This window comes from Monodelphis domestica, chromosome 3 (assembly GCF_027887165.1).
Source record: "Monodelphis domestica isolate mMonDom1 chromosome 3, mMonDom1.pri, whole genome shotgun sequence".
Classification (NCBI taxonomy): domain Eukaryota; kingdom Metazoa; phylum Chordata; class Mammalia; order Didelphimorphia; family Didelphidae; genus Monodelphis; species Monodelphis domestica.
Genome location: NC_077229.1, coordinates 80,673,072 through 80,697,240, shown reverse-complemented (window position 1 = coordinate 80,697,240; position 24,169 = coordinate 80,673,072). Strand labels below are relative to the sequence as shown.

Here is a 24,169-nt window from a genome sequence, read left to right as displayed (position 1 = left end):
AGGAGTTCTTTGAGCCAGGCCTGTTTTTAGAATTGATACAATGAGATGCTAGGTACCTAAAAGGGTTTTGTCTTAATAAGATTAGTTGACTCAGCTGTGTTTTCTCTAGTTCAGACTTACTGAGGATCTTGGTCGACACAGCAGCATTTTTTCTGGTTCAGACTTACTGAGGAGATTTGTCGACTTAGCAGGAATTCAGATGGACAGTCCTTTGGAAAGCGTCTACAGTGATTGGTAGATGTAGGGGCTTAGGGGAGGTGACATGGGAGAAAAACCCCTATATAAGAAAAAGCAGAATCTCTAGGAGAGATATATCCTTTTGGAGAATCTCTGATGAGGACCGCTTGGGAAGAATCTCTTGAGAGAGAAGGGAAGCTCTTGGAGGACAATCTCTAAGGAGGTCTCCCTGGAGCTCCTCTAAGGGGACTCTGTCCCTCTGGAGAGAGGCCCTTTGGAACAGTATCTGGCTGGAAGGCTCTCTGGTGAAGTCAGCTGAGATGGAGCTGGCCTGGTGTTACTAGAATCCTTGTTTAGTCAGACCTTGTGGTGAGTGTTAAAAAACTGACTGATTTCTCTTTTAAGACTCAGGTCTAGGCCATATTGGCTTGAGGCCCTTCATACTTAATCCTTTCTTACTCTCTCTTTCTTTCTTTGACTACTCATTGTATTGTTAATTAAAATCTCTATAAAACCCAATTGACTTGGGTATTTGAATAATTGGAAATATTTCCCTGGCGACCACCTTATATTTGATTTTAAAACCAAGACACTGTAGTGAAACATATTTCTGCAGTCAAATTTACTCACCCTCTCTTATATCTATCACAATTTATATCTTCCACTATTTTAATCACTACAGTTTAAGACCTCAACCATTTTAAATCTCACACTTCTTTGGATGATGGGAGGCTGTACTTCCCTTCTTTAAAAAGGGGTTCCTCCAAGAATAGGGTAGACCATATCTTTTCTCAGAATGGAGTCTCTTCCCAGACCAGGTACTTCCTTCCCCACCAAAACACCCTCCTCAAAACCCACCTGATGGGGTGGCTATGTGGCTCAGTGGATAGAGTGGCAGACCTGAAGATGGGAGGTCCCAGGTTTGAATCCAGTCTCGGACAATTCTTAGATGCATGACTCTGGGCAAGTCACTAGATCCCAGCTGACTAGCTCTTACCTCTCTTCTGCTTTGGAATCAATATTTAGACAGAAGGTAAGGGTTAAAAAAATATCCTACCTGTCTCTGTAGCATCTCCTTTTCATCTTGAAAGGCCTGTAGGGAGGCCTGATCCTGGGCTAGCTCCTCTTCCTTGCTTTTCAGAGAACTCCGAAGGCTGGCATTCTGCTCAGTCAGACTCAGGGCCTCCCGTTTGTAGTGGATCCTCTCCTGCTCGGCCATCCCTTCCTCTTGGCCAACAGGGCTCCAGCTCCTGACCAACTCCTCCAGTCTTTGCAGAGGACGGAGGCTATCCTGAGAGCCCACACATAGAGGAGATGACTTCAGACCTCCAACCCCAGGCTTCCTTCAGGAAGTCTTCCCTGTTTGATTGGGAGATGTCTTACCTCCTCAGCCTTGCCCTGCTCCTCTGGGACTAGTGTAGTCGAGGCTGGGAGGCTGGAGGCCTGTTGGCGACAGGAAGCTGCCACCTTCTCTAAGGACTCAACTGCTTGCTGCAAGGCCAGGTACAGGTTGGGGCCATTACCTGAAAGTCAGAACCAAGGAATGCTGAGCTCTAGGAATAGTTAGAGGTGTGTGTGTGGGAGGGGAGGGGGGACATACCCTAATCCAGGGAATCTGAGGCAGAGGGGCCAAAGCTTGGATGGGAGGGCAGAAATCTCTAGGGAGGGACAAGAAGTGAAGTTACTGCCAATAAATTCTGACTTATACTGGATTAAGGTGATGGGGTGAAGGGATATTAAATGATAGCTTGAGGCTGGCAGGGAATTTTAAGAACCTTCTAAAGCAATGACAGCCCTCCAGAGTGTGAAAGGAGCTCACCTTCTGGGGCATCTTCCCCCGAGGGCTGGTGGTGCTGAGAAGGGGATGAGGCAGGCATCATGGGCAGCTTTCCAGGAGTCAGACTACTGCTGGGCTCTGAGGCTTCTGTCTGTGCATCCCTAAAGAAACCAAGACCCAACACACTAGGGCCATTGGATCACTGTTCCCCCTACCCTCTCTCATTTGTCCCTTCTTCCATTGATGGTCAGTGCATTTTCTCTTGATGGTCCCAGGAGAGAAGGCAGCAAGACAGCCTGTCTTGGAGCCTGTACAGTTTTGTTCCAAGGGCAAAAGAGCCTGTATCCAGTGAAAGTGGGGATCCTAGGGGAAAATACAGAGGAATGGAGAGGGGGGAAGCCAGAAGGAAAATCTGAGATGAGTCTGTATGCATGCATGGGCTTGCAATACATGCAAGAGGCATGGACATATGTGTAGAAAGGGAATGATTTTGTTACCACAGGGAAGCAGAGCAAAGTTCACTTAGCCTTGTAGTTCTCCACCCAGCCTAGACTGAATAACTTTCACGGAATTCCAGAGGCATGATGGGAACTTCACCTATCTCATTTAAAATTTAGCTAATTGTAGCCCTGGGATAGTTTGCTGAAACCTAACCACAGAGATTTATATAACCCTTTATGGTTTGCAAAGGTCTCTCTCTCTATCATAACTCCCTGATCATAATGCAGACAAAAATTAGATGGGGAAGGACTAGAATAGAAGAGACAAAGTGTTTTGAAAAATACTTTTAAAAAAAGGGCAATGGGTGGGAAAAGAGAGGGAAGGAGAGAATTTGGAACTAAAAAAAAAGGTTGTTGTTTTTTTTAAATGAATGCTAAGGGGTAGCTAAGTGGCTCAGTAGATAGAGAGTCAGGCATAGAGACTACATGAAGTTCTAGGTTAAAATCTGACCTCAGACACTTCCTAGCTGTGTGACCCTGGGCAAGTCACTTACCCTAGCTGCCTAGCTGTTATCCATCTTCTGCCTTGGCACCAATACTTAGTATTAATTCCAAGATAGAAGATAAGGTTTTTAAAAAATGAATGTTAAAAATTAAAATAAAACTTAACTGGGAAATATTTAACAATAAATAAAAACATGGCTGGATGGATGGGAGTACCTGGATGGGTCTACCATACAATAGATGGGTTGAAAAGGGCTGAAAAGCCCATGGATCTCTCCAAAGGAGCCACATTGCAGGGAGAGACCAGCAGGTGGCAGAAGAGAGCAGCATGAGATCTGCCCAGTGCAGAGGATGTCAGCAGAGCCCAGCAAGCCTGGGGGGAGACTGTCAGTGACTCTGCTAAGAGGGAGGCATGAATTGCTCCCCCAACTTTGGTCCCAGCGCTTAGTACAGAGCCTGGCACAGAGTACTTAATTAAAAAATATTGATTGATGCCTGATTGGCTACAGGTGTTCCCTGTGTCTGCCCCTCCTTTCCCACTAGCAATATGGTAGCCATTGAGGACAATCTACCTCCCTATGGATGGGGATCATCTTTTATTTTTATTTTTATTTGTTTAAAACCTTCACCTTCTGTCTTGGAATCAATACTGTGTATTGGCCCCAAGGCAGAAGAGTGGTAAGGGCTAGGCAATGGGGGTCAAGTGACTTGCCCAGGGTCACACAGCTGGGAAGTGTCTGAGGCCAGATTTGAACCTAGGACCTCCCATCTCTAGGTCTGGTTCTCAATCCACTGAGCAACCCAGCTTCCCCCAGGATCATTTTTAAAAGTTAAGTAATTAAGTAATTAATTGTAAGTTATTTTTTATGTTTTAAAATTAATTAATTTAGAATATTTTTCCATGGTTACATGATTCACCCCCTCTTTTCCCTCCCCCCCTCCCAGTGATGAGGAGCAGTTCCACTGGGCTATCCATGTGTCATTGTTCAAAACCTATTTCCATGTTATTCATATTTGTAATAGAGGGATCTTTTAACACCAAAACCCCAATCATATCCCCATCAAACCATGTGATCTCTGATGCTTTTCTTCTGCGTTTCTACTTAAGGGGATCATTTTTGCTATGGTGCTTTTTACTTGGAATCAGTGAGTCCTCCGGTAAAAATATGGGACAGAGAGCCAGGTCTGGAGTCTGGAGCACCTGGCTTCAAATGTGACCCTGAGCAAGTCCCTTAATACTTTGTCTGGACCTTGTTTGTCTGTCTTGGAGTTGTTGATAATACAGAAAGAGGGAGTTAAAAAAATATGGAGGAGAGAGTTGGCTCCTGAGCTATATAAATAAATGTAGCTATGTGTATAAATGTGCATTTGCATATGTGTACATATGTACAAATACATGTAGAAATATGTGTGTGTATACATAGCTTCGAGTAGTAGATTGTCCCACAAGTTCTTCCAAGCTGGGGTCTCCAACTAACTGGGATGAATCCTTCGCTTGGAGTCCTTAAAAGCACAGAGGCAGCACCTTCAAGTTAGAAGACCTGGCTTTAAATCCTGCCTCTGATGACGGAACTAAGTAACCTTTCGAGTCTCCAGTTCCCTCATCTGTAACACGGGTGTCCTGAGATTCTTTACCTCACAGGGTTATTGTAAAGCTCAAGTAGAAATGTACATTCATGCTCAGCAACCTTTTAAGCCCTATGCAAATGTCACAGTTAGAAGCATTGCAAAGTGGATTCAATTCAATCGGAATTAAGTACCTAGTATGTACCAGGCACTGTGCTAAACCTTCCTCAGAGCCAGGAAGACATAAGATCAAGGTCTATCCTGATATATACTGACTATATATGACTCTGGGAAAATCATTTAACTTCTCGGTGCTTTAGACTAGTGATGTCAAGCTCAAAGAAGGTCACTAACCTGTAAACCTCATAATGACTTAGAAAATCATGGGGGGCAACTCAGTGGATTGAGAGTCAGTCCTAGAGATGGGAGGTCCTGGGTTCAAATTTTACCTCAGACACTTCCCAGCTGTGTGACCCTGGGCAAGTCACTTAACCCCCATTGCCTATTGCCTAACCCTTACCACTCTTCTGCCTTGGAACCAATATGAAGTATTGACACCAAGGCAGAAAATAGGGTTTAAAAAAAGGAAAAGAAAACCACATATTCCCATCACCTACATTCTATTGTATTTTTTGTTGCTTTTGTTAAATATTTCCCAAATACATATTCATGTGGCCCAGGGTACACTTGAGCATATTGGGGGATGCCCCTGGACTTCAGAGGTTCTGAAACCTCTGCCCTAGCAGACACTCATTAAGACTGTTAGTCTTACAAGTAAGGTCCAGTGGAATTGCGTGTTGGCTATGGGAAGGAGGTGGGGAGAGGGGAGGGAAAGAACATGAATCTTGTAACTATAGAAAAATATTCTAAATTAATTAAATAAATTTAAAATTTCAAAAACAAAAAATACCATCATTTAAACAACAACAATTTTAAGTCTGTTGAGGCTATTTTTATGTCAGTAAATGTAGAAAAAAACCTTTGGGAAAAAAAAAAGACTAAGTCTCAGAGAAACTCAAAACTTTATGATAGAGAGTTTCCTCCTCTGGGAGTTCTCTTTGCCAATGAAATCACAGATCTAGACCCTGGTCCTATGCATATCATTCTTTTATTTTAAAAAAAATCTTACTTCTATCTTATCTATTCTAAGGCAGAAAAGGGTAAAGACTAGGCAGCTGGGGTTAAGTGACTTTCCCAGGTCACAGCTAGTTAGTGGCTGAGGCCAAATTTGAACCCAGGACCTCCTGGCTCTAGACCTGGCATTATCCACAGTGCCACTTAGCTGCCCTCATTATTCTTTTTTCCCTATCTTTTCCCAGACTTTGTGAACAGCAACTTCTGTCTCTTTCCACTGACTCATCTATCTGCTAAACAAACCAGAGAGCTGGAAGGTTCGCATTGTCTCCTGATACTGCGAGTTTACGCAAGCTGTCAGTCCCTCAATGCACTCCTTTCCCATCTCTAACTTTCCCAATCCTCTTCCTTCCTGGCTCAGTTCAGATGCCACATCATATTTCATTCTAGAGGGCCCTTTTTGGCATTCCACCCTGGGAAAAGCTGTTTTGCTTGGTGGATGAGTGAGTAAATAAAAATCCTCCACATAAAAATCATGGGGGGCAGCTAGGTGGTACAATGGTTAGAGTGCCAAGCCTAGAGTCAGGAAGACTCTTTTTACTGAGTTCAAATTTGACCCTTACTAGCTGTGTGATGTTGAGCAAGTCCTTTAACCCTGTTTGCCTCAGTTTCCTCATCTGTAAAATGAGCCAAGAAGGAAATGGTAAACCACTCCAGTACCTTTGCCAAAAAAACCCAAACAGTGTCAGGAAGAGTCCAACAAGACTAAACTACAATAACCAGAGGCCTCAGTCCATGTTTCACATCTTCTCCTCTAGGAAATTCAGGCCTGCCCTAGAGGGCATCATGCTACCTGTCCCATCCCCTCATCCAACTCTTCACCTCTTTCTAGGAACAGTCATTAAATCGGCACCTCCATTGGTCCTGGAAAGTGTGTGATGATCTACTGTTCTGTGCCTCCATTCATAATCTTGGCTAACTACTTAGGTCTAACCTCTAATGCTGTATGTTACCCCCATTCAAATAAATAAGTCAATGGAACACTGGGCCCAGAATCAGGAAAAGCTAAGTTCAAATTCAACCGTGGATACTAGTGGAGTGACTCTGAGCATGTCACGTAACCTCTGCCTCAGTTTCCTCAACTACAAAATGGAGTTAATAAAAGAACTTACCTCCCAGATATTGGTATAGGATAAAATGAGACTATTTTAAAGTACTTAGTAGGTTTAATAACACACAGTAGGCATGCAGAAAGCATTCATAAATGCTTGTTTCCTTCCCTTTCTTCTTTCAAGATGCAGCTCAAGCACTATCTTCTCCGTGAATCCTTTCTTGATTGAGTCCCTTGTATTCGCTTTTATACTTCATCTATGTATTCTGACATATGTATTTGCTGTCTCCCTCATCAGAAATAAACTCGAGACTAGGAATTGTTTCAGGCTTTGTATTTGTATTTTGTAGGTCAGTACCTGGCATGTAGTAGCACATTAGTAGAACCTCAATAACTTAAATACTTGTTGATTGTTAATTTATTATCTCCTTTTTTTTTTTTAAATCCTCACCTTCTATCTTGGAATCAATACTGTGTATTGGCTCCAAGGCAGAAGAGTGGCAAGGACTAGGCAATGGGGGTCAAGTGACTTGCCCAAGGCCACACAGCTGGGAAGTGTCTAAGGCTAGATTTGAACCTAGGACCTTCCGCCTCTAGGCCTGGCTCTCAATCCACTGAGCTACCCAGCTGCCCCCTATTATCTCCTTCTTATCCCAGATACTTGCTTCTCTTTTGACTACAGAGACCATACACTTGCCTGGTTCTCCTATTTTTATCAGTTCTCCTATCAATCAATCATTTCAGTTGTGTTGGATTCTTCATGACCCCATCTGGGGTTTTCTTAGGAAAGATGCTGGAGTGGTTTGCTATTTCCTTCTCCGGTTCATTTTACAGATGAGGAAACAGATTAACAGGGCTGAGGGACTTACCCAGGGTCATACAGTTAGTGTCTGAGGCAATATTTTGTGAGATTTAAAATAGTGAAGCCCATAAACTGTAGTGAGTTAAAATGGTGGAAGATATAAATTGTGATAGATATAAGAGAGGGTGAGTAAATTTGACCGCAGAAAATATGTTTCACTACAGTGTCTTGGTTTTTAAATCAAATATAAGGTGGTTGCCAGGGAAATATTCCCAATTATTCAAATACCCAAGTCAACTGGGTTTTATAGAGATTTTAATTAATACAAATGTGGAATTAAAGAAAAGAGAGAAAGAGAGAAAAAGGAAATAAGTATGAAGGGCCTTAAGCCAACATGGTCTAGACCTGAGTCTTAAGAGAGAGAGATCAGTCAGTCAGTCTTTTAACACTCACCACAAGGTCTGCCTAAGCAAGGATTTTAGTGACACCAGGCCAGCATCATCTCAGCTGCTTTCACCAGCTCTCTCCTCCATCTGAATGTTTCAGAATCAGTCCTTCCTCAATCTGAATGTTTCAGAATGACTTTCAGCTCTTCCCTGAGCTCTTATTTTTAAGGGCAAAATCTCCTATGTCACCTCCCCTAAGTTCTTCCATCTACCAATCACTGTAGATGTTTTCCAAAAGACAGCCCCTTCTGAATTCATAGCTGAGTAGATTAATCTCTTCAGTAAGTTTGAACCAGAGAAAAATGCTGTTGTGTCGACCAATTTCATTAAGAGAAAACCTCTGAGTAAGTTTTCACCTTTTAGGTCTAAGTAGTTTATAAGTTGCCCCACCTTTATAGGCACCTAGCATCCCATTGTATCAATTCCAAAAACAGGCATGGCTCAAAGAACTCCTTTCCTTTATAAGTATGGTTTTCAAGTACTTTCATTGTTTAGCAAGGAGTTTTCTGCCCTAAAGCAGTCCCAAGTAGGGATGGGGTAGAGATCCTCCCATAGCAAGGAGTTTTCACATTAAGTAGAGTTCTCACTATCTGGTAGGGAATTGTTTCAATTGAAGATTTCCCAATGGGGAAATTTTTAACATTCACAAGTCTGGGAAATTTTAAGGTTTACAATTTGAACTTGTGAAGATGAGTATTCCTAATTCCTGGACTCTTTCCACTGCACCACCTACTCTCTGGATAACTGTCACTGAATAACCATGAACATCAGTTTCCTTTATCTGTAAAATGAGCGATTGGATGACTTCTAAGGTACCTTCCAACTCTAGATCTATGGTCCTATGGTCCTTTCTCTCCACTTTTTTCTTTGTAATCTTAGTCACTCTTCCAATTCCCACCTCTTTGCAGATGGTTCTCAAATCTGTAAGTAGAGACAACTAGGTAACATAGGGGATAGAGTGCCAGGCCTGGAATTAGGAAGACCTGAATTCAAATCTGGTCTCAGACACTTAATAGTAGTGTGGTCCTGAGCAAGTCATTTAACTTGTTTACCTTAGTATCCTCAACTGTAAAGTAGGGAATAGTACCTACCTCCAAGAGTTTTTATGAAAATCAAATGAGGTCACTTGTATAAACAGAATATATACACATATATTCTGAGTCTACTGCTGGTTGTTGTTTAGCTATTTCAGTCATGTTTGACTGTCCATGATCCTATTTGGGGTTTTCTTGGCAAAGATACTGGAGTGGTTTGCTATTTCCTTCTCCAGCTCATTTTACAGATGAGGAAGCTGAGGCAAACAGGGTGAAGTGATTTGCCCAGGCTCATGCAGCTAGTAAAGTGTCTCAGGCCAGATTTAAACAAACAAACAAAAAAAAGAATCTTTCTGACAATGTATCTACTATGCCACCTAGATTCTGTAAAATATATTTATATACATATATGATTATATTACATCTATTATAAATATATTCTAAGATTCTATATTAATCCCATGAATCTATATTACTCTATTCCCATATCATATATCTCCTAAGATTCTATAAACATATTACACATCATATTACATATATTATAGTTACATCCTAAGTTTCTACATATACACATATATTCTAAGATCCAATGTTCCTGCTATATTAGTCTATATTCTATTATTATACATATTAAAGATATATATTCTTAGATCCTATACATTTATCAATACATATAATGTAACAACAGAGATTCTCAAGAGGCAGTATTTCTTAATTTTAAAATAACTTTTTAAGGCACCAGTCAAAACATCCTAATTCTGGTCAAAGGATTCTCTCAATTTCTCCAAAGACCCTGAAAACTCCTGGCCCAGGTACCCATATGCACTTTCACTTTGGGGAGCTCATTATTCAACTCCTCCCTTGAACGACCCAAGACATCTCTAATTGGTGAACAGCAAATTAGGAGTTCATCCATTAAACCCTCAGCCCCACCTCACACTGACAGGTGGATAGTTTGTCAGGAATGCTGGAAAACCTTCCAGTTAGCCAGAATCTATGGAAGGAGCACATTCCTAAGGACAAAGAGAATGCAAAAAGCCGTAGTCTAAGCAGTGACTCAGATCTACAGAAATCATTTCGGATATACAGGAACTAATTTGGGCCTTTCTACTCCAGGGACCTGATATGAGAATTAATATAGTATGTGAAAAATCAATTCTCACATCTATATTACATCTATTATATATTCTAAGATTCTAGAAATGCATGCATATAAGATTCTGTATTAATTCCATATTAGTCTATATTATTCTATTTATTCCTATATTGTATATTTTCTAAGATTATATAAACATACACATATTATTCTATTTACCTATTATATATTACATTACATATTATATAGACAAAGTTTCCATCAATATATATGTATGTCCCAAGAGTCTATATTTATTCTGTTAGACTATAGTCTATATGCTTTTATATTGTATCTATCCAAAGATTTTTAAAATGTGTTTATATACATATATTAGAATTATTATATATATATTCTAAGATTCTACATTAATCCCATATTAGTCTATATTATTCTATTTTTCCTATATTGTATGTAAACCTCAAAATTTCTCAGATTTATGAATGTTAGGGGTTTCTCCCGTTGGGGAATCTTCTACTTAAAAAAATTCCCTAGCAGATGGTGAGAACTCTACTTGAGTGTGGGGGCTCCTAGCTATGGGAGTGTCCCTGCTCCACCCTACTTAGGACTACTTTAAGACAGAGAGCTCCTTGAGAACAATGAAAAGTGCTTTGATCCATGCTTATGGAAGGGACAGGAAGTTCTTTAAGTCATGACTTTTAGAATTGATACAATGGGATACTAAGTACCTATAAAGGTGGGGCAACTTGTAAACTACTTAAACCTAAAAGGGTGATAACTTATTCAGAGGTTTTTTCTAATGAAATTTGTCAGCACAGCAGCATTTTTTTCCTGACTTACTAAAGAGATTAAAATTACTCAGCTGTGAATTCAAAATGGGCGGTCCTTTAGAAACATCTACAGTGATTGGTAGATGACAGAGAAGATTTTGCCCTTAAAAATAAGAGCTCAGGGAAGAGCTGGGAAGTCATTCTGAAACATTCAGATTGGAGAGACTCATTCTGAGGAGACTGATTCTGAAACATTCAGATGGAGGAGGGAGCTGGTGAAAGCAGCTGAGATGTTGCTGGCCTGGTGTCATTAGAAATCCTTACTTAGACAGATCTTATGGTGAGTGTTAAAAAACTGACTGATTTCTCTTTTAAGACTCAGGTCTAGGCCATATTGGCTTGAGGCCCTTCATACTTATTCCTTTCTTATTCTCTCTCTCTCTCTCTCTTTGATTACTCATTGTATTGTTAATTAAAATCTCTATAAAACCCAATTGACTTGGGTATTTGAATAATTGGGAATATTTCCCTGGCGACCACCTTATATTTGATTTAAAAAACCAAGACACTGTAGTGAGACATATTCTGCGGTCAAATTTACTCACTCTCTCTTATATCTATCATAATTTATATCTTCCACTATTTTAATCACTACAGTTTAAGACCTCAACCATTTTAAATCTCACATGTATATCTTCTAAGATTCTATAAACTACATACATAGATTATTCTGTTACATTTATTATATGATAGAGACAATAAAATATATTACATTCTATATTATATATATAGTTTCCATAAATATGATCCTAAGATTCTATATTAATTCCACATTAGTCTATATTATTCTGTTTATTCCTATTTTGTGTATCTTCTAAGATTTTTAATTCTATCATATATATAATTTATTTTGTGTGCTATATTGCATTATATGTTATATATATGAAGCTTCCATATATAGATATATCCCAATATTCTATATTAAATTTCATATATTATTTTATAATATACAATATATTATAATTCTATACATATTGATTTAAAATATATTAGGTTATATAATTCTATACTAATGTAATTAATATTGGTTCTATATTAGTCTACATTTTATTTATTTTAATATGGTATCTATCCTAAGATTTTATAAATGTTTATATGTTATTATTATGTTAGAACTATTACATATATTGTAAGATTTTATAAGCTTATGTGTTTATTATTTTATACATATAGAGGCCCTGTGGCATAGCAAATAGAGCGAGCTGGTTATGGATTGAGGAAAACCTGAGTTCAAGTCCTTCCTCTTACAGATCCTGGCTTTGTGACTCTGAGAAAGTCTTTAAAAGGGTGTAAACTCTTTAAATGGCCAAGAAGTTGTCCAGATGTGTTGGGACAGGAAGTTCCTTACTCCGTGCTTCCTACACCAATAAAATCCCAGGTCCAGCCCCCTTTCCTTTTCCTATTACAGCTCCCTGGGTGGAATTGTCCCCTTTCTGTATTGTCAGCTCCAAGAAGATAGAGATTCTTTATCTAACCCTGGTATCTCTTCCAGGGCCTCAGAGTTTTTAACCCAAGCAGTGTGTGTGGTTAGTTGCTAGTAGTTTTGCTGTTTTGTATGAGGATCTTGTGTTGAAAGGGCTCACTCAATACCAGGTAAAGGGTTGGACCTGCTGACTTTCAAAGGTCCTTCAAAAGATGAGATTCAGTGATGAAATAACCAATAATTTGTCTTTTTTTTTATCCTTACCATCTGTCTAAGCATCAGTACTGTATATTGGTTCCAAGGTAGAACAGTAATAGCTAGGCAGTGGGGCATGTGTGTAAGTGACTTGCACAGTCAGGAAGTGACTGAGGTCACATTTGAACCCAAGACCTCCCCTCTCTGGGCCTGACTCTCAGGTCACTGAACTACTAGCTTCCCCCTAATATGGCTTTTCAAAGGAAAAACACAACTACAGATTATTTGAAAATAATAAAGTTCTTTCTGAGTCACTGTGACAGAGCTAGAAGGGCTCTTAAAACACAGACTATCAGAAAGGATAACCTAGAAAAGAGGACCAAAAAATGGCAGAGCTGGGAGAAACCTTGGAACATGGAATGTCAGAGCTGAGAAAGCCCTTAGAACCCAGAATGTTGGACCTGGGAGGGCCCTGAGAGGGCCCTGAGAGCACAGGGTGTCAAAGTTGGAAGGGACCTTAGAACGTGAATTAGCAAAGTTGTAAAAGAACCTTGCCACAGAATACACAGTCAGACCTGGGAGAATTATTTTTTTCTCTTCTCTTTTCTTTTCTTCTCTCTTTCTTTCTTTCTTTCTTTCTTTCTTTCTTTCTTTCTTTCTTTCTTTCTTTCTTTCTTTCTTTCTTTCTTTCTTTCTTTCTTTCTTTCTTTCTTTCTTTCTTTCTTTCTTTCTTTCTCTCTCTCTCTCTCTCTCTCTCTCTCTCTCTCTCTCTCTCTCTCTCTTTCTTTCTTTCCTTCTCTTTCTTTCTTTCCTTCTCTTTTTCTCTTTCTCTCTCTCTTCCTTCCTCCCTCTCTCCCTCCCTTTCTTTCTTGTCTTTCTTTCCTTCTCTCTTTCTTTCTCTCTCTCTTTCTCTCTCTCTTTCTTTCTCTTTCTCTCTCTCTTTCTCTCTCTCTTTCTCTCTCTCTTTCTCTCTCTTCTTTCTCTCTTTCTTTCTTTCTTTCTTTCTTTCTTTCTTTCTTTCTTTCTTTCTTTCTTTCTTTCTTTCTTTCTTTCTTTCTTTCTTTCCTTCCTTCCTTCCTTCCTTCCTTCCTTCCTTCCTTCCTTCCTTCCTTCCTTCCTTCCTTCCTTCCTTCCTTCCTTCCTTCCTTCCTTCCTTCTCTGTATTGGTTTCAAGGCAGAAGAGTGGTAAGGGCTAGGCCATGGGGTTAAGTGACTTGCCTAGGGTCACACAGCTAGGTAGTATCTGAGGCCACATTTGAATCCAGTCTCTGGGCCTGGCTCTCCATCCACTGAGTCACCTAGCTGCCCCTCTGGGAGACAACATTTCTAGCCCACATTTCCCACCTTCCTGCCTGTAAAGTTGGAGCTCAGAGCAAGGATATGGAAATGAGAAGACAAGGAGATGAGAGTGTGAGCACCCCGAAGACCTTTCTGTTCCTTGCCACCCCCAGTCCAGTCCTACCTGTCTCTATCCAGCTGTTGGCAGTGGCCTTGATGGTTCCGTTCAGCACTGGTGGCCAGAGGCTCTGCTGGTGATTCTTTCAGAGGCAGCCTGGGTGCCTGCTCTGACTCAACACTGCTTCCCACTGCCTCAGCCTCTTCAGTGCTCTCCACCACAGGGTCCAGCTCCCCCTGCAAGCACCCTTATCTTTGGGCATGGATTTCTGAGCCCCAATGGACTGACATCCTACATCACTTATGGGTCATGGCAGGACACTGATTAAAGAATGTTGGGGACACCTCCATTGGGAAGAACCTATAGCTCTGAACTTTCTGGGAAGATGAGGACTTCATTGGGAGATAGGGAGGGAACCCCAGAATTAGGCCTGTCCTGGGCCTCTCCATTCTTTCCCCCTCCCCCTCCCCAGAGGTAGGTCCCTGCCTGACTGAGGGGGGGGTTGCCTCACTGCTTCCTATTTTCAGGAAGAACAACAGGGAGGCATTGGCCCATCCAGGGCTCGCCATCACTCACTGGGGGTGGCGCCCTCCCCCTCCGGCTTCGGGGTCGGGTGGCTCGGCTGCTCATCATTGGCTTGGGCCTGGCCTGTGGAGGACAGAGAGGAGGAGGGCCCTGCTGATATCCCCCCAGCCTGTGTCTGTCCAGCCAGTCATTCCAAAGGTTTTGGCTTCGTGACCTTTCTCCTTTGCTTTATTGCCCCTTAATTCTTGGTATCCCACACCTACCCAAACATGCTCATTGTCCTGATTCCCCGATCTCTGTCATGAACACCACCTTACTTCCAGGGGCCCCAGGCTGAACTCTCAGAGCCCTTCCCCTCATCTGTCTCCCTCCCCAGCTACACTCTAGCTCATGGAGTCTTTGTAAAGAACCTTCCAACCAGACAACTAAGTCAGAGACAAGTCAAGCCCCCACAACCTTCCTTCCCTTCTTCCCTGGGTTACTACTTTACCCAACTGTACCCAAGGCTACTTACTTTACCCAACCTGCCAGCTGAGGCCAAGAGATATCAGTGACAAGCCCAGCAAGAACTAGAGGAGAATCCCATGAAAGCAGTTTACAAATGCATGATACTCTGACAGCTGTTTGGCAGTTGGTCTGATGAGGCCTAGGGGCCTCTTCTCAGAAGCGTGTTTTTCTAGGCATAAAATAAAAATATAGGAGATTGTAAGAAAACCCAATTCTATTCAAATAGTTGGATATGTAGGTGATATTGGCATATATATGCATATGGTCAGGGCTAATATGTTTATGTATATGTGTATATATTATTTGTATATACTTGTGATATATGGAATCAATATATCATTAATTATATATATTTAAGCCCTTACTTTTCATCTTGGAATCAATACTGTGTAATTGTCCTAAGGCAGAAGAGGTAAGGGCTAGGCAATGGAGGCTAAGTGACTTGCCCAGGGTCACACAGCTAGGAAGTATCTGAGGCCAAATTTGAACACAGGACCTCACTGCTCTCTGGGCCTGGCTCTCAATTCACGGTGCCACTTAGATGCTATATATATACATTTATATGTAATATGCATGTATGTATAATATATAACACATTTATTTATTATATAACTATATTTATATAACATATAATATAGAGTATATAAAATGCTTGACTCCCAAGAGCATATAACAGACCCCTAGGGGGACCAGGGGCCTGAGGTTAAGAATCCCTGTTCTAACATGAATTTCTTTGCTACCTTGATTGGGGATCTTTTGTTCACTCCAGCCTCTGAGAGCTGCCTGCTGTTTTGACCTCTGCTAAGGGCACATTCCAGATAACTGCCTGTTTCTCCTGGTCCCCAAATCCAGCAGATAACTCTTTTCTTCCCATAATTTTCATACATTAGTCTCCCTGTCTGCTTCTAGTCTTTCTCCCTCTCTCTGAACTCTTACCTTCTGTTTTAGTATTAATTCTAAGACAGAAGAGTGGCAAGAGCTAGACAGCTAGGGTTAAGTGACTTGCCCAGGATCACACTGTTGGAAAGTGTCCTAATACAGATCCAGGATCTCTCAGCTCCAGACCTGGTACTCATTCCACCATACTAGCTAGCTGCAATCTTGTCCCTTCCCAAACTCTGAACACGTAGCACAGTGCTTGGTACATAGCAAATGCTTGAAAATGTCTTTTATCCTTCTAATACCAGCCACCCTCTTCCAGAAAACCTTCCCTAGTCAAACCATTTGGTAGTACTCTCTTCCTCCTCAAATGAGTTTTCATTCAACTTATCTGAGCACATACTGAATCTCACACAAAAATATAAACTCTTTGAGGGTAGAATGTTTCATTTTTTACTTTGTATACCCAATGCCTAACATCACATACCTCAGAGATGCTTTCTAAGGGATTATTAAATGTAAGATTTTTAAATTTTTTAATTTATTTTAGACCCTTACCTTCTGTCTTAGAATCAATACTGAGTATTGGTTCCAAGGCAAAAGAGTGGTAAGGACTAGGCAAGTGACTTGCTCAGGGTCACACAGCTAGGAAGTGTCTGAGGCCCTCCCATCTCTAGGCCTGGCTCTAAATCCACTGAGCTACCCAGGTGACCCTATTAAATTTAAGTTTTGACTCTTCTAAAAACTCAGCTTTGGTCATGCTTTCTCCCTTTCACCTTTTGTGGCTCTCCTGGGAGAAAAGTCTGAACTCCTTAGCCAAGAATTCCAAGTTCCCTCCTTGTCTTCTCCCTTACCAAAAACTTCGCACTCCTTCCTCCTGTCTTTCAATATCCATTTACTGGGTGCTCTGGGGGAGGTAGAGCTAAGAATTCACTGTCTAGCTGAGAAAATTGCTTTGTTCCTTCATATTCAGAACTGCAGTTCATGACAGTATTAGAGAGATAGAAACGAGTAGTGATGGGGTCTCAGGGCAGGTTTCTATTTCTGAAAGGGATGGGGTGGATCAGGAAGATTTCCCAAAGATCACATTGGAACTGAGACAGGAAGGAAGGGCCTTTAAGATACTGACAGGCAGAGATAGAGTAGGAGACAATCTTCTATGTGACTCTCTGGACATCCCATCAGAGTTTCCCCAAGGAGAGAGCCCAGTTTTGCCTTTCTCCTGTCTCCCCTCACTCCTCACGGAGGCTGCCTGGCACTGGGCCTGGCATACACTGGGCTTCAATAGAAGCTGGTTTTTGATAGCTAAGATGGTCCTTTAAGGAGACTTCATCCTGACATAGGAGTGGCTAAAGTTAGCTTTGGCACTGACTCCTGTGAGCAGAGGTAAGTCACTTTCCCAGTTTGGGCCTCAGATTTCTTATTTATAAGATAGTCTGGACTCTGAGATCTCTTTTTTAAACCCTTATTTTCTGTCCTAGCAATAGCTCCAAGACAGAGGGGCAAGAGCTAGAGTTAAGTGATTTGCCTGGAGTCCCACAGCTAGGAAGTGTCGGAGGCCAGATTTGAACCCAGGTTCTGTATTCCCTGTGCCACTTAGCTGCCCCTTCCATGATCTCTTTTTAAGGTCCCTTCTAGTACTAGCGGGCTGTGGGTGAACAGTTCATGGAGATCCCATCAGTATCATGTAGTCCAGTGGTTCTTGATCTCAGGGCTTTGGACTCTTGTCAGTCTCAAAAGTGTTGCAAAAGTTCCATCTCTTGGAACAACTCAGTGTAACAAATGAGTAAATAACATTATCTTCTGTAGGCTAAACAAATGCTTTTGCCCATACATACATACATACATATACATATATATCACTATTTTTCAAGTACACATTGTGCAGGGCACCTAGGTAGCTTAGTGGATAAAGAGCCAACCCTGGAGATGGGAGGTCCTGGGTTCAAATTTGGGCTCAGACATTTCCTAGCTGTGTGATCCTGGACAAGTCACTTAACCCCCATTGTCTAGCCCTTACCACTCTTCTGCCTCAGAATCATTACATAGTATTGATTCTAAGACAGAAGTTAAGGGTTTTTTTTAAGCATACATTATAATTAACAAAGCTGTTATTAGCAAAATACAAATTCATCTTGAATATATGTATTTTCTCCACCAATGGACACAAATAATGCCACTGCTTTCAAGAAGGGGTCCTCACAGACCTAGGCAGAGAAGGGAGGTGATGTGATAAAAACCCCACAGGTGATAAGCATCAAAGCTTTGAAAACATACCCTTGGTGGAAATTCTGGAGCTGGGCTCAGAGTAGGAGTACTATAGAAAAGTTTGGGAAGCTGATAAATTATTCCACATCCAGACCCAACCAGCTTGAGCCCCAGGATACCTCTGGTTGGTTGGTACTTAGACTTCTGGGAGGAGTGATCCTGGGGCTCTAGAGCTCCCATTCTAGCCAGCTTCATTGTTCTGAATATTACCAGAATTTCAAGGGATGTAAATATTGGATATTATAACATTAATTACCCTCCAATCTACATTTACAAGATTCACTCTCCGGGTCAAACTGAGCTCAACAACTATGTCCCTCATCACTCTTGTTCCCTTCCCTTTACTAGGCCTCAAGGGGGTCAGGATGCCCAAAGCCAAAAGTAAAAATAGGACAGGGAGATCAGAACCCCAGGTGCTGGACAATGTACCTCTGGCTCACAGTGGGGTCATCAGATGGAGGAAGGCTTCAAGGGACCAGGACTCTCCTAGGGGCTCCCAGTTACTGGCAGAATGAAGACCCCCGTCACCACACAGACTAGTAGGACCATCACTGTCAATTGTTGGTCAGGCCAGAGCAGGAAAGACCTGGGGCTGGACTCAAGGAAGTAGGACATTACCTCCCTTATGTCACGTGGGACCCCATTGTGTAGCTTCCTCCCTAAGGGCATCTGTTCCCTACACACCCTAGGACCTAGGGCAAGGAAGGAAATGAGGGAGGAGAATGGGGGGGGGGGGAGAGACAGAGACAGAGAGACAAAGGGGAGAGAGAAGGTGAGAGAGGGAGGGAGGGGGAGAAAAAGAGAGACAGAGATGGAGATAGAGAGACACACACAGAGACAGAGACAGAGAGTGCAAGCTGGGAGAATGAGAAACCAGGTTAAGGATGTAAGAACTAAGGAGTAAGATGAGGCAAAACCTAGAGAGTAAAGGATAAGGATGAAGAAGTGAAAACAAGAAAAAAACAGAAGAATAAAAATGGGAGATAAATTCTAGATGTGAGATTGAGGAGAGTATTGGGAGAATAGGAGAGCAGGAAGCATAGGATAAAAATAGTAAATGGAGAATTGAAATTCATGATAATTGAGGACATAGGAAAAGAACAATGAGTTCAAGACATCAGATCTGGATGAACTTCATCCTGCCTGGACTGACGACATAACAGGATATTTAAAGAATAGGGCTGGCTGATGTGATTGTTAAACCACTGTCAATGATCTTTTGAAAGTTCTGGGAGAATAGGAGGGGTCCCACAGGATTGGAGAAAAGCAAATATCCTGATTTCCAGTGGGGCTGTAGAGCTTGACTCAGTTCCTGGAAAAATTCTAGAACATAATCATTACACTCTCCAGGACTATTTCCTTAGTTCCCACTCACATTGGTGGGCTTAGTCCCTAGAAAGCAGATGTTACTGTGAATTTTGGGGATCTCTGAATAACCCTGAGAGGCTAGTTACTAGTACTATTGTTTATAAGCCCCCATCAGTGTGCTTCCTATTGTTAATCAACCTGACTTAATTTGCTTTTTAGCAAAGGCAGTTGTAGAGAGTGAAAAGCATTCTCTCACAAAAACAGCAACCATGGGAAGAGTGGGCTCAAATTTAAAACAAAATGGTGGTGAGGCATATGTGTAGAGAATATATATGGTCAAGGTTAAACTCACAACTTTTGGTTACTACAAATCCTTTTTTTAGTCCATAGCTTGTCATTCTCTGGTGAAAGTTGTCATGATCCTTGAAGTTACTTCCTTCAAGGTGACTATCTTTTCTTTATCTTTTTGGGTCCATGTTTTTCCTTAGTGTGGCTCTCTCTGCTCTTGACTGGATGCCTTGTCTCTCTCCAAGACATGATCAATAGAAGGAAAAAGAGGGAAAGAGATCTGTGTGTGTGTGTGTGTGTGTGTGTGTGTTACATGTATAATAAAGACAGAAGGAGGTGGAAAAGGGGAAAAAGGAGAGAGACAACTACTGATATTTCTCCCGTTATTTAAAGCTCTTAAGGGCCTGGTGAGTTTGTTTGTTTGGCCAGTCAAGCTGTTTGATCCTTGCCCCATTAAAAAAAAAAAGTTAAAATCTGATAAAGGGATCACTAGGAGTTCATAGCATTCAAAAATATAATTATCATACGTGTTGCTTGACTGACTGAAGTAGGGATGTAGAACCCCTTTTTTATACATAAAATCAAAGAAAAAGGTTGTGAGTTTTTAGAAAGGGAATTTAGAGTAGTGATTGGGTACAGGGAGCCGGCAGGCCACAATGTCTTGACATAGTCACTCATGGAAGCCACAAGGTCACAAAGTGACTCCTTAGAAGGATGGCATTGCCTACTCAGCCCCCTCTGTATGACTTCTCCTGTCAACATCCCTTACTAATGGAATTGATATGATTATTGTCCTCTCCCTAGTCTCTGAAAAAGTTGTATTAGAGCAAAATACTTGTACACTATTCTCCCAAAATATCACCAAAAGACCAGACTCACAAAACCAAACCCAAAAGACCATCATGAGTTAACTTTTGCTTACGTACATAATTCTCAGCAAAAGCTGTGCTTACAAGCCAAGCCCAGAAAATCCTCTACTCCCATGCACTGAAATATCCTCCTAAGCCAGCACATAAATCATTCATAAGAAAAGACCTGTACAATATGCTTTAGTATACCATGCTTCAACATGCCTCAGTGACTTGACTTACAACCCAAACTCCCCAATGAGATTCTGAAAAATGATCAGTTTAATATTAGAACTAGTTATGCCTCTATTACCCCTTTGATCCCTTAACTTGGCCACAGTGTTCTTGATTGTTTCTAAAACTTTTGATTATCTATTTTTACTAAAAGTAACATATGATTATCTTTGATTGTCTGTAAGTCCAAGCTTCTCACAGGTTAATGAGAAAATTAAGCCACCTGTAATGAAATCATTTATTTTGTGTAAAAACCTTTGTGTATCCTGTCAGAATCAATAGTTACAATACAAATATATAGAATGATCTCAGAATGTTAAATAATTTGTTAAAAATTAATGTATCACTTCTCCAATTATCTTTACTCGAACATGTATGTTGCATAATGTAACTGTGTGCCAAGAAAATGGGTATAAAAATAAAGGCTAAACCTGGGCATGGTGAAACAGCTACTTCATGCAGAACTTTGCCCCAGGCTGATACACACACACACACACTGTAGAGCCGATAAGCGGGTCTACAAGGAGGGGGGTTGTCCTTTGTGATAGGGACCCAAGGAGAGGTAGGGAATCTGTGAACCAGGGTGAAGAATGACAGACACGGACAAGTCAGTGTTTAAATAGGACAGGCAACCCCTATGATTTTCCCCTTGGGAGGAAAATATGAGGATCAATGGAATAAGAGGTAGAGGAGAAGATTAAGGTGGAGAATGTAAGCTGACAGGGGCTGGAGCCTCATGGAGGAAGAGATTCAGAAAGGAGAGAGAAAGAGGGAGAGAGGATTAAGGAGCCAGTGGAGTTCCACGAAAGGGGAGAGAAAGCCAAGAGGAAGTTCATGGGTTTGCCTCTGAATTTAATCCTGTCCTGCTTGGGCGGTACCCCCAAGCACGTAGTAACCACATCACAAAGTATAGACAATTAAGACTGGGTGGCAAGGTAGAGGGAACACCTTTGGGCATGTAGATTGCAAACCGGGCTTTCTCCGGGAATTGAGTCCGAGCATGTTAATGAGTTTGTCTTGGGCAACAGGCTGCATGGCCAGGTCAAGATTACATTCACAAACCTCATTGGTATAACCTTATGCTTGGAGACACAGTAACCATACAATGATTTATATTTCATAGATGTGAATATGCTTGGAATGCTACACACACACACACACACACAAAACACACACACACACACACACACACACACACACACACAACTGCCTTCTGTCTTTCATTTCTACCTAGTTACTCCACCTGCCAAGGACCCCCTGGAGCTGTGGACTGGGCTGGATCTGAGACTGCAGCAAGTGGAGAAAGTCAGTATGTTTTTGGGTCATGCCAGACTAACTTCATTTCCTTTTTGACAGTTACTACAATGGAAAATTACAGGGCCTTCAGTCCATATGAAGACTGTTCGAATTAAGGTAGTCTCAAGAAGAGAAGGTTGGGATATAGAGGGAAGAGGGAGGGGAAATGAAGAGGAATGAGAGTTGTTTTGATTGATTCTAGAGGGCAGAATCAGGGAATGGGTTGAAGATTCAGAGTGGCAGATTTAGGCTTGAGATATGAAGAACTTCCTAGCATTTAGTGAGTTTCAGAGAGAAATGAACTGTCTCCAAAGGCAGCAGGCTGTTTCCTCCTCATTGAAAGTCTTCAAACAAACATTAGATGATCAATCTACAGATGGGTGATAGAGGAGATCCTTGATTGGGTTAGACTAGATGGCATCTCAAGAACTTCCTGGGACCATCTCAGTTCTGAGAATGTAGGTCCCTGGTCTTGTACCTTTGAGTCACAAGTCAGGGGGCAGTCAGTAATAAGTCAGAGAAAATGCCCAAAGCCCAAAGGTGGAATGTCAAGCTAGGAACAGGAAGGAGGCTAGTGATGCTGGATAGCGGAGTTTGTGGACAGGAGTAAAGTATAAGAAAAATTCTGGAAAAGCAAGAAGGGGTCAAGTAATTAAGGACTTTAGAAACAAAATACGATTTTCTCTTTGATCCCAAACGGATTAGGGAACCACTGGAGGATAGTGATTAGGACAATGATGTGGTCAGATCAGCGCTTTAGGAAGATCAAATTGACAGCTGAGTAGAGGATGAAGTAGAGTAGGGAGAGACTTAAGGTAAAGAATCCAAATGACAGGTTATTGCTATTGTTCAGGCAACCCTCATCCAGGTCATGCCCTGTAACCATAGGTGTCCCACAGGACTCTGTCTTGAGCCCTTTTCTCTTCTCCCTAGGGCTATAGTACTTCACTTAGTGATTAGATCTTGTGGATTTAATTAATATCTCTGTGCTAATGATTTTCAAATCTAACTATCCTGCCTAAACTCTCTTCTGACTTCTTGTCATCTCTTATCTCCAAATGCTTTTCAGACTTCTTGAACTGGATGCTCAGTAGAAATTTTAAATTCAACATGCCCCAAACTAAATTCATTATCTTTCCCTCTCAACTCTTCCTTCCTCCAAATTTCCCTATTATTGTTGAGGTCATCTCCAGGTTCCCAATCCCTTAGGCTTTGTAATCGTGAAAATGTGGGTTTCAAGACTGTAAATTGCCAAAACTGTAAAGATAATTTTTAGTGTCTTCATTTAAATAAAAAATAAGTGGTCGCCATGGGGAAAATCCCCAAATATGAAAATACCCAAGTCAGCTGGGTTTTATGGAGATTTCAATTAATACAAATGAAGGAATTAAGGAGAGAGAGAGAGAGAGAGAGAGAGAGAGAGAGAGAGAGAGAGAGAGAGAGAGAGAGAGAGAGAGAGAGGGAAAAGGAAAATAGTAGAAAGGGCCTAGGCCTGAGCCTTAAGGGAGACTAGTCAGGTTTTTATCACTCACCACAAGATCATCCCAAGCAAAACTCCAGTCCTTCACTGAAATCCTCAATGCCTGAACTGAATTCAGAAAGCCAGCTCCTCCAAACTAACTCCAAACTCCAACTAAGTTCAGAGAGAGCCTCCTATGAACTCATGACCTCCTTTTAAAGAGAATTTTCTCTTATGTCACCTCCCCTAAATTTTCACATCTACCAATCACAGTAGATGCTTTTCCCCAGGACTGTCCATTCTTAGTTCACATCTTTTGTTATCACCTTCTCTGATTAGATTATATTTTCTGAGTATTTCACATCTCTTTGCTAAGCTTGCCCTTTGTAAGTTGCTTGATCTTTTAGTGATTAATTTAACCTTTATAGGTACTTATCACCTTTTTGTATTAGATCTAAAATAGACCACCTAGCTTAGGATTTTTGCTTCACTATAAGTATGAGTTGGGGACTTTTCATTGTTCAATCAGGAATTTTACAACTTTATCTTTCCCTAAGGCACTATCTGAGCAGGGTGGAGTAATTTTAAAGTTCTCAATACATTCCTGACTAAGTACCTCCATGGTAGAAAATGGGGAATAGCTTAATCAAATCTTCTGAAGTAGAGTCTGAGATAGCTTGCAACCT

The 24,169-nt window shown here is 41.3% G+C and overlaps 1 protein-coding gene across 8 annotated transcripts in view; it reads right to left on the bottom strand.

Moving 5' to 3' along the window:
• The window catches only part of USHBP1 (USH1 protein network component harmonin binding protein 1), a 38,196-nt gene that overhangs the window by 12,859 nt on the left and 1,168 nt on the right, over positions 1-24,169 (bottom strand). For 2 of the 8 annotated variants that reach the window (XM_016432367.2, XM_016432371.2), the window contains exons 1-7: positions 18,480-18,790; positions 14,911-15,072; positions 14,448-14,519; positions 13,938-14,107; positions 1,997-2,115; positions 1,561-1,700; positions 1,235-1,468 (exon numbers count right to left, since the gene is read on the bottom strand). In XM_016432367.2, coding sequence (XP_016287853.2) covers positions 1,235-1,468; positions 1,561-1,700; positions 1,997-2,115; positions 13,938-14,107; positions 14,448-14,504 — 720 coding nt within the window. In that variant the 5' untranslated portion in view covers positions 14,505-14,519; positions 14,911-15,072; positions 18,480-18,790. Of the gene's footprint in view, positions 1-1,234; positions 1,469-1,560; positions 1,701-1,996; positions 2,116-13,937; positions 14,108-14,447; positions 14,520-14,910; positions 15,073-18,479; positions 18,796-24,169 lie in introns of those variants that run through there. The other 6 variants (XM_056822275.1, XM_056822274.1, XM_016432370.2 and 3 more) reach the window with 6 other exon arrangements.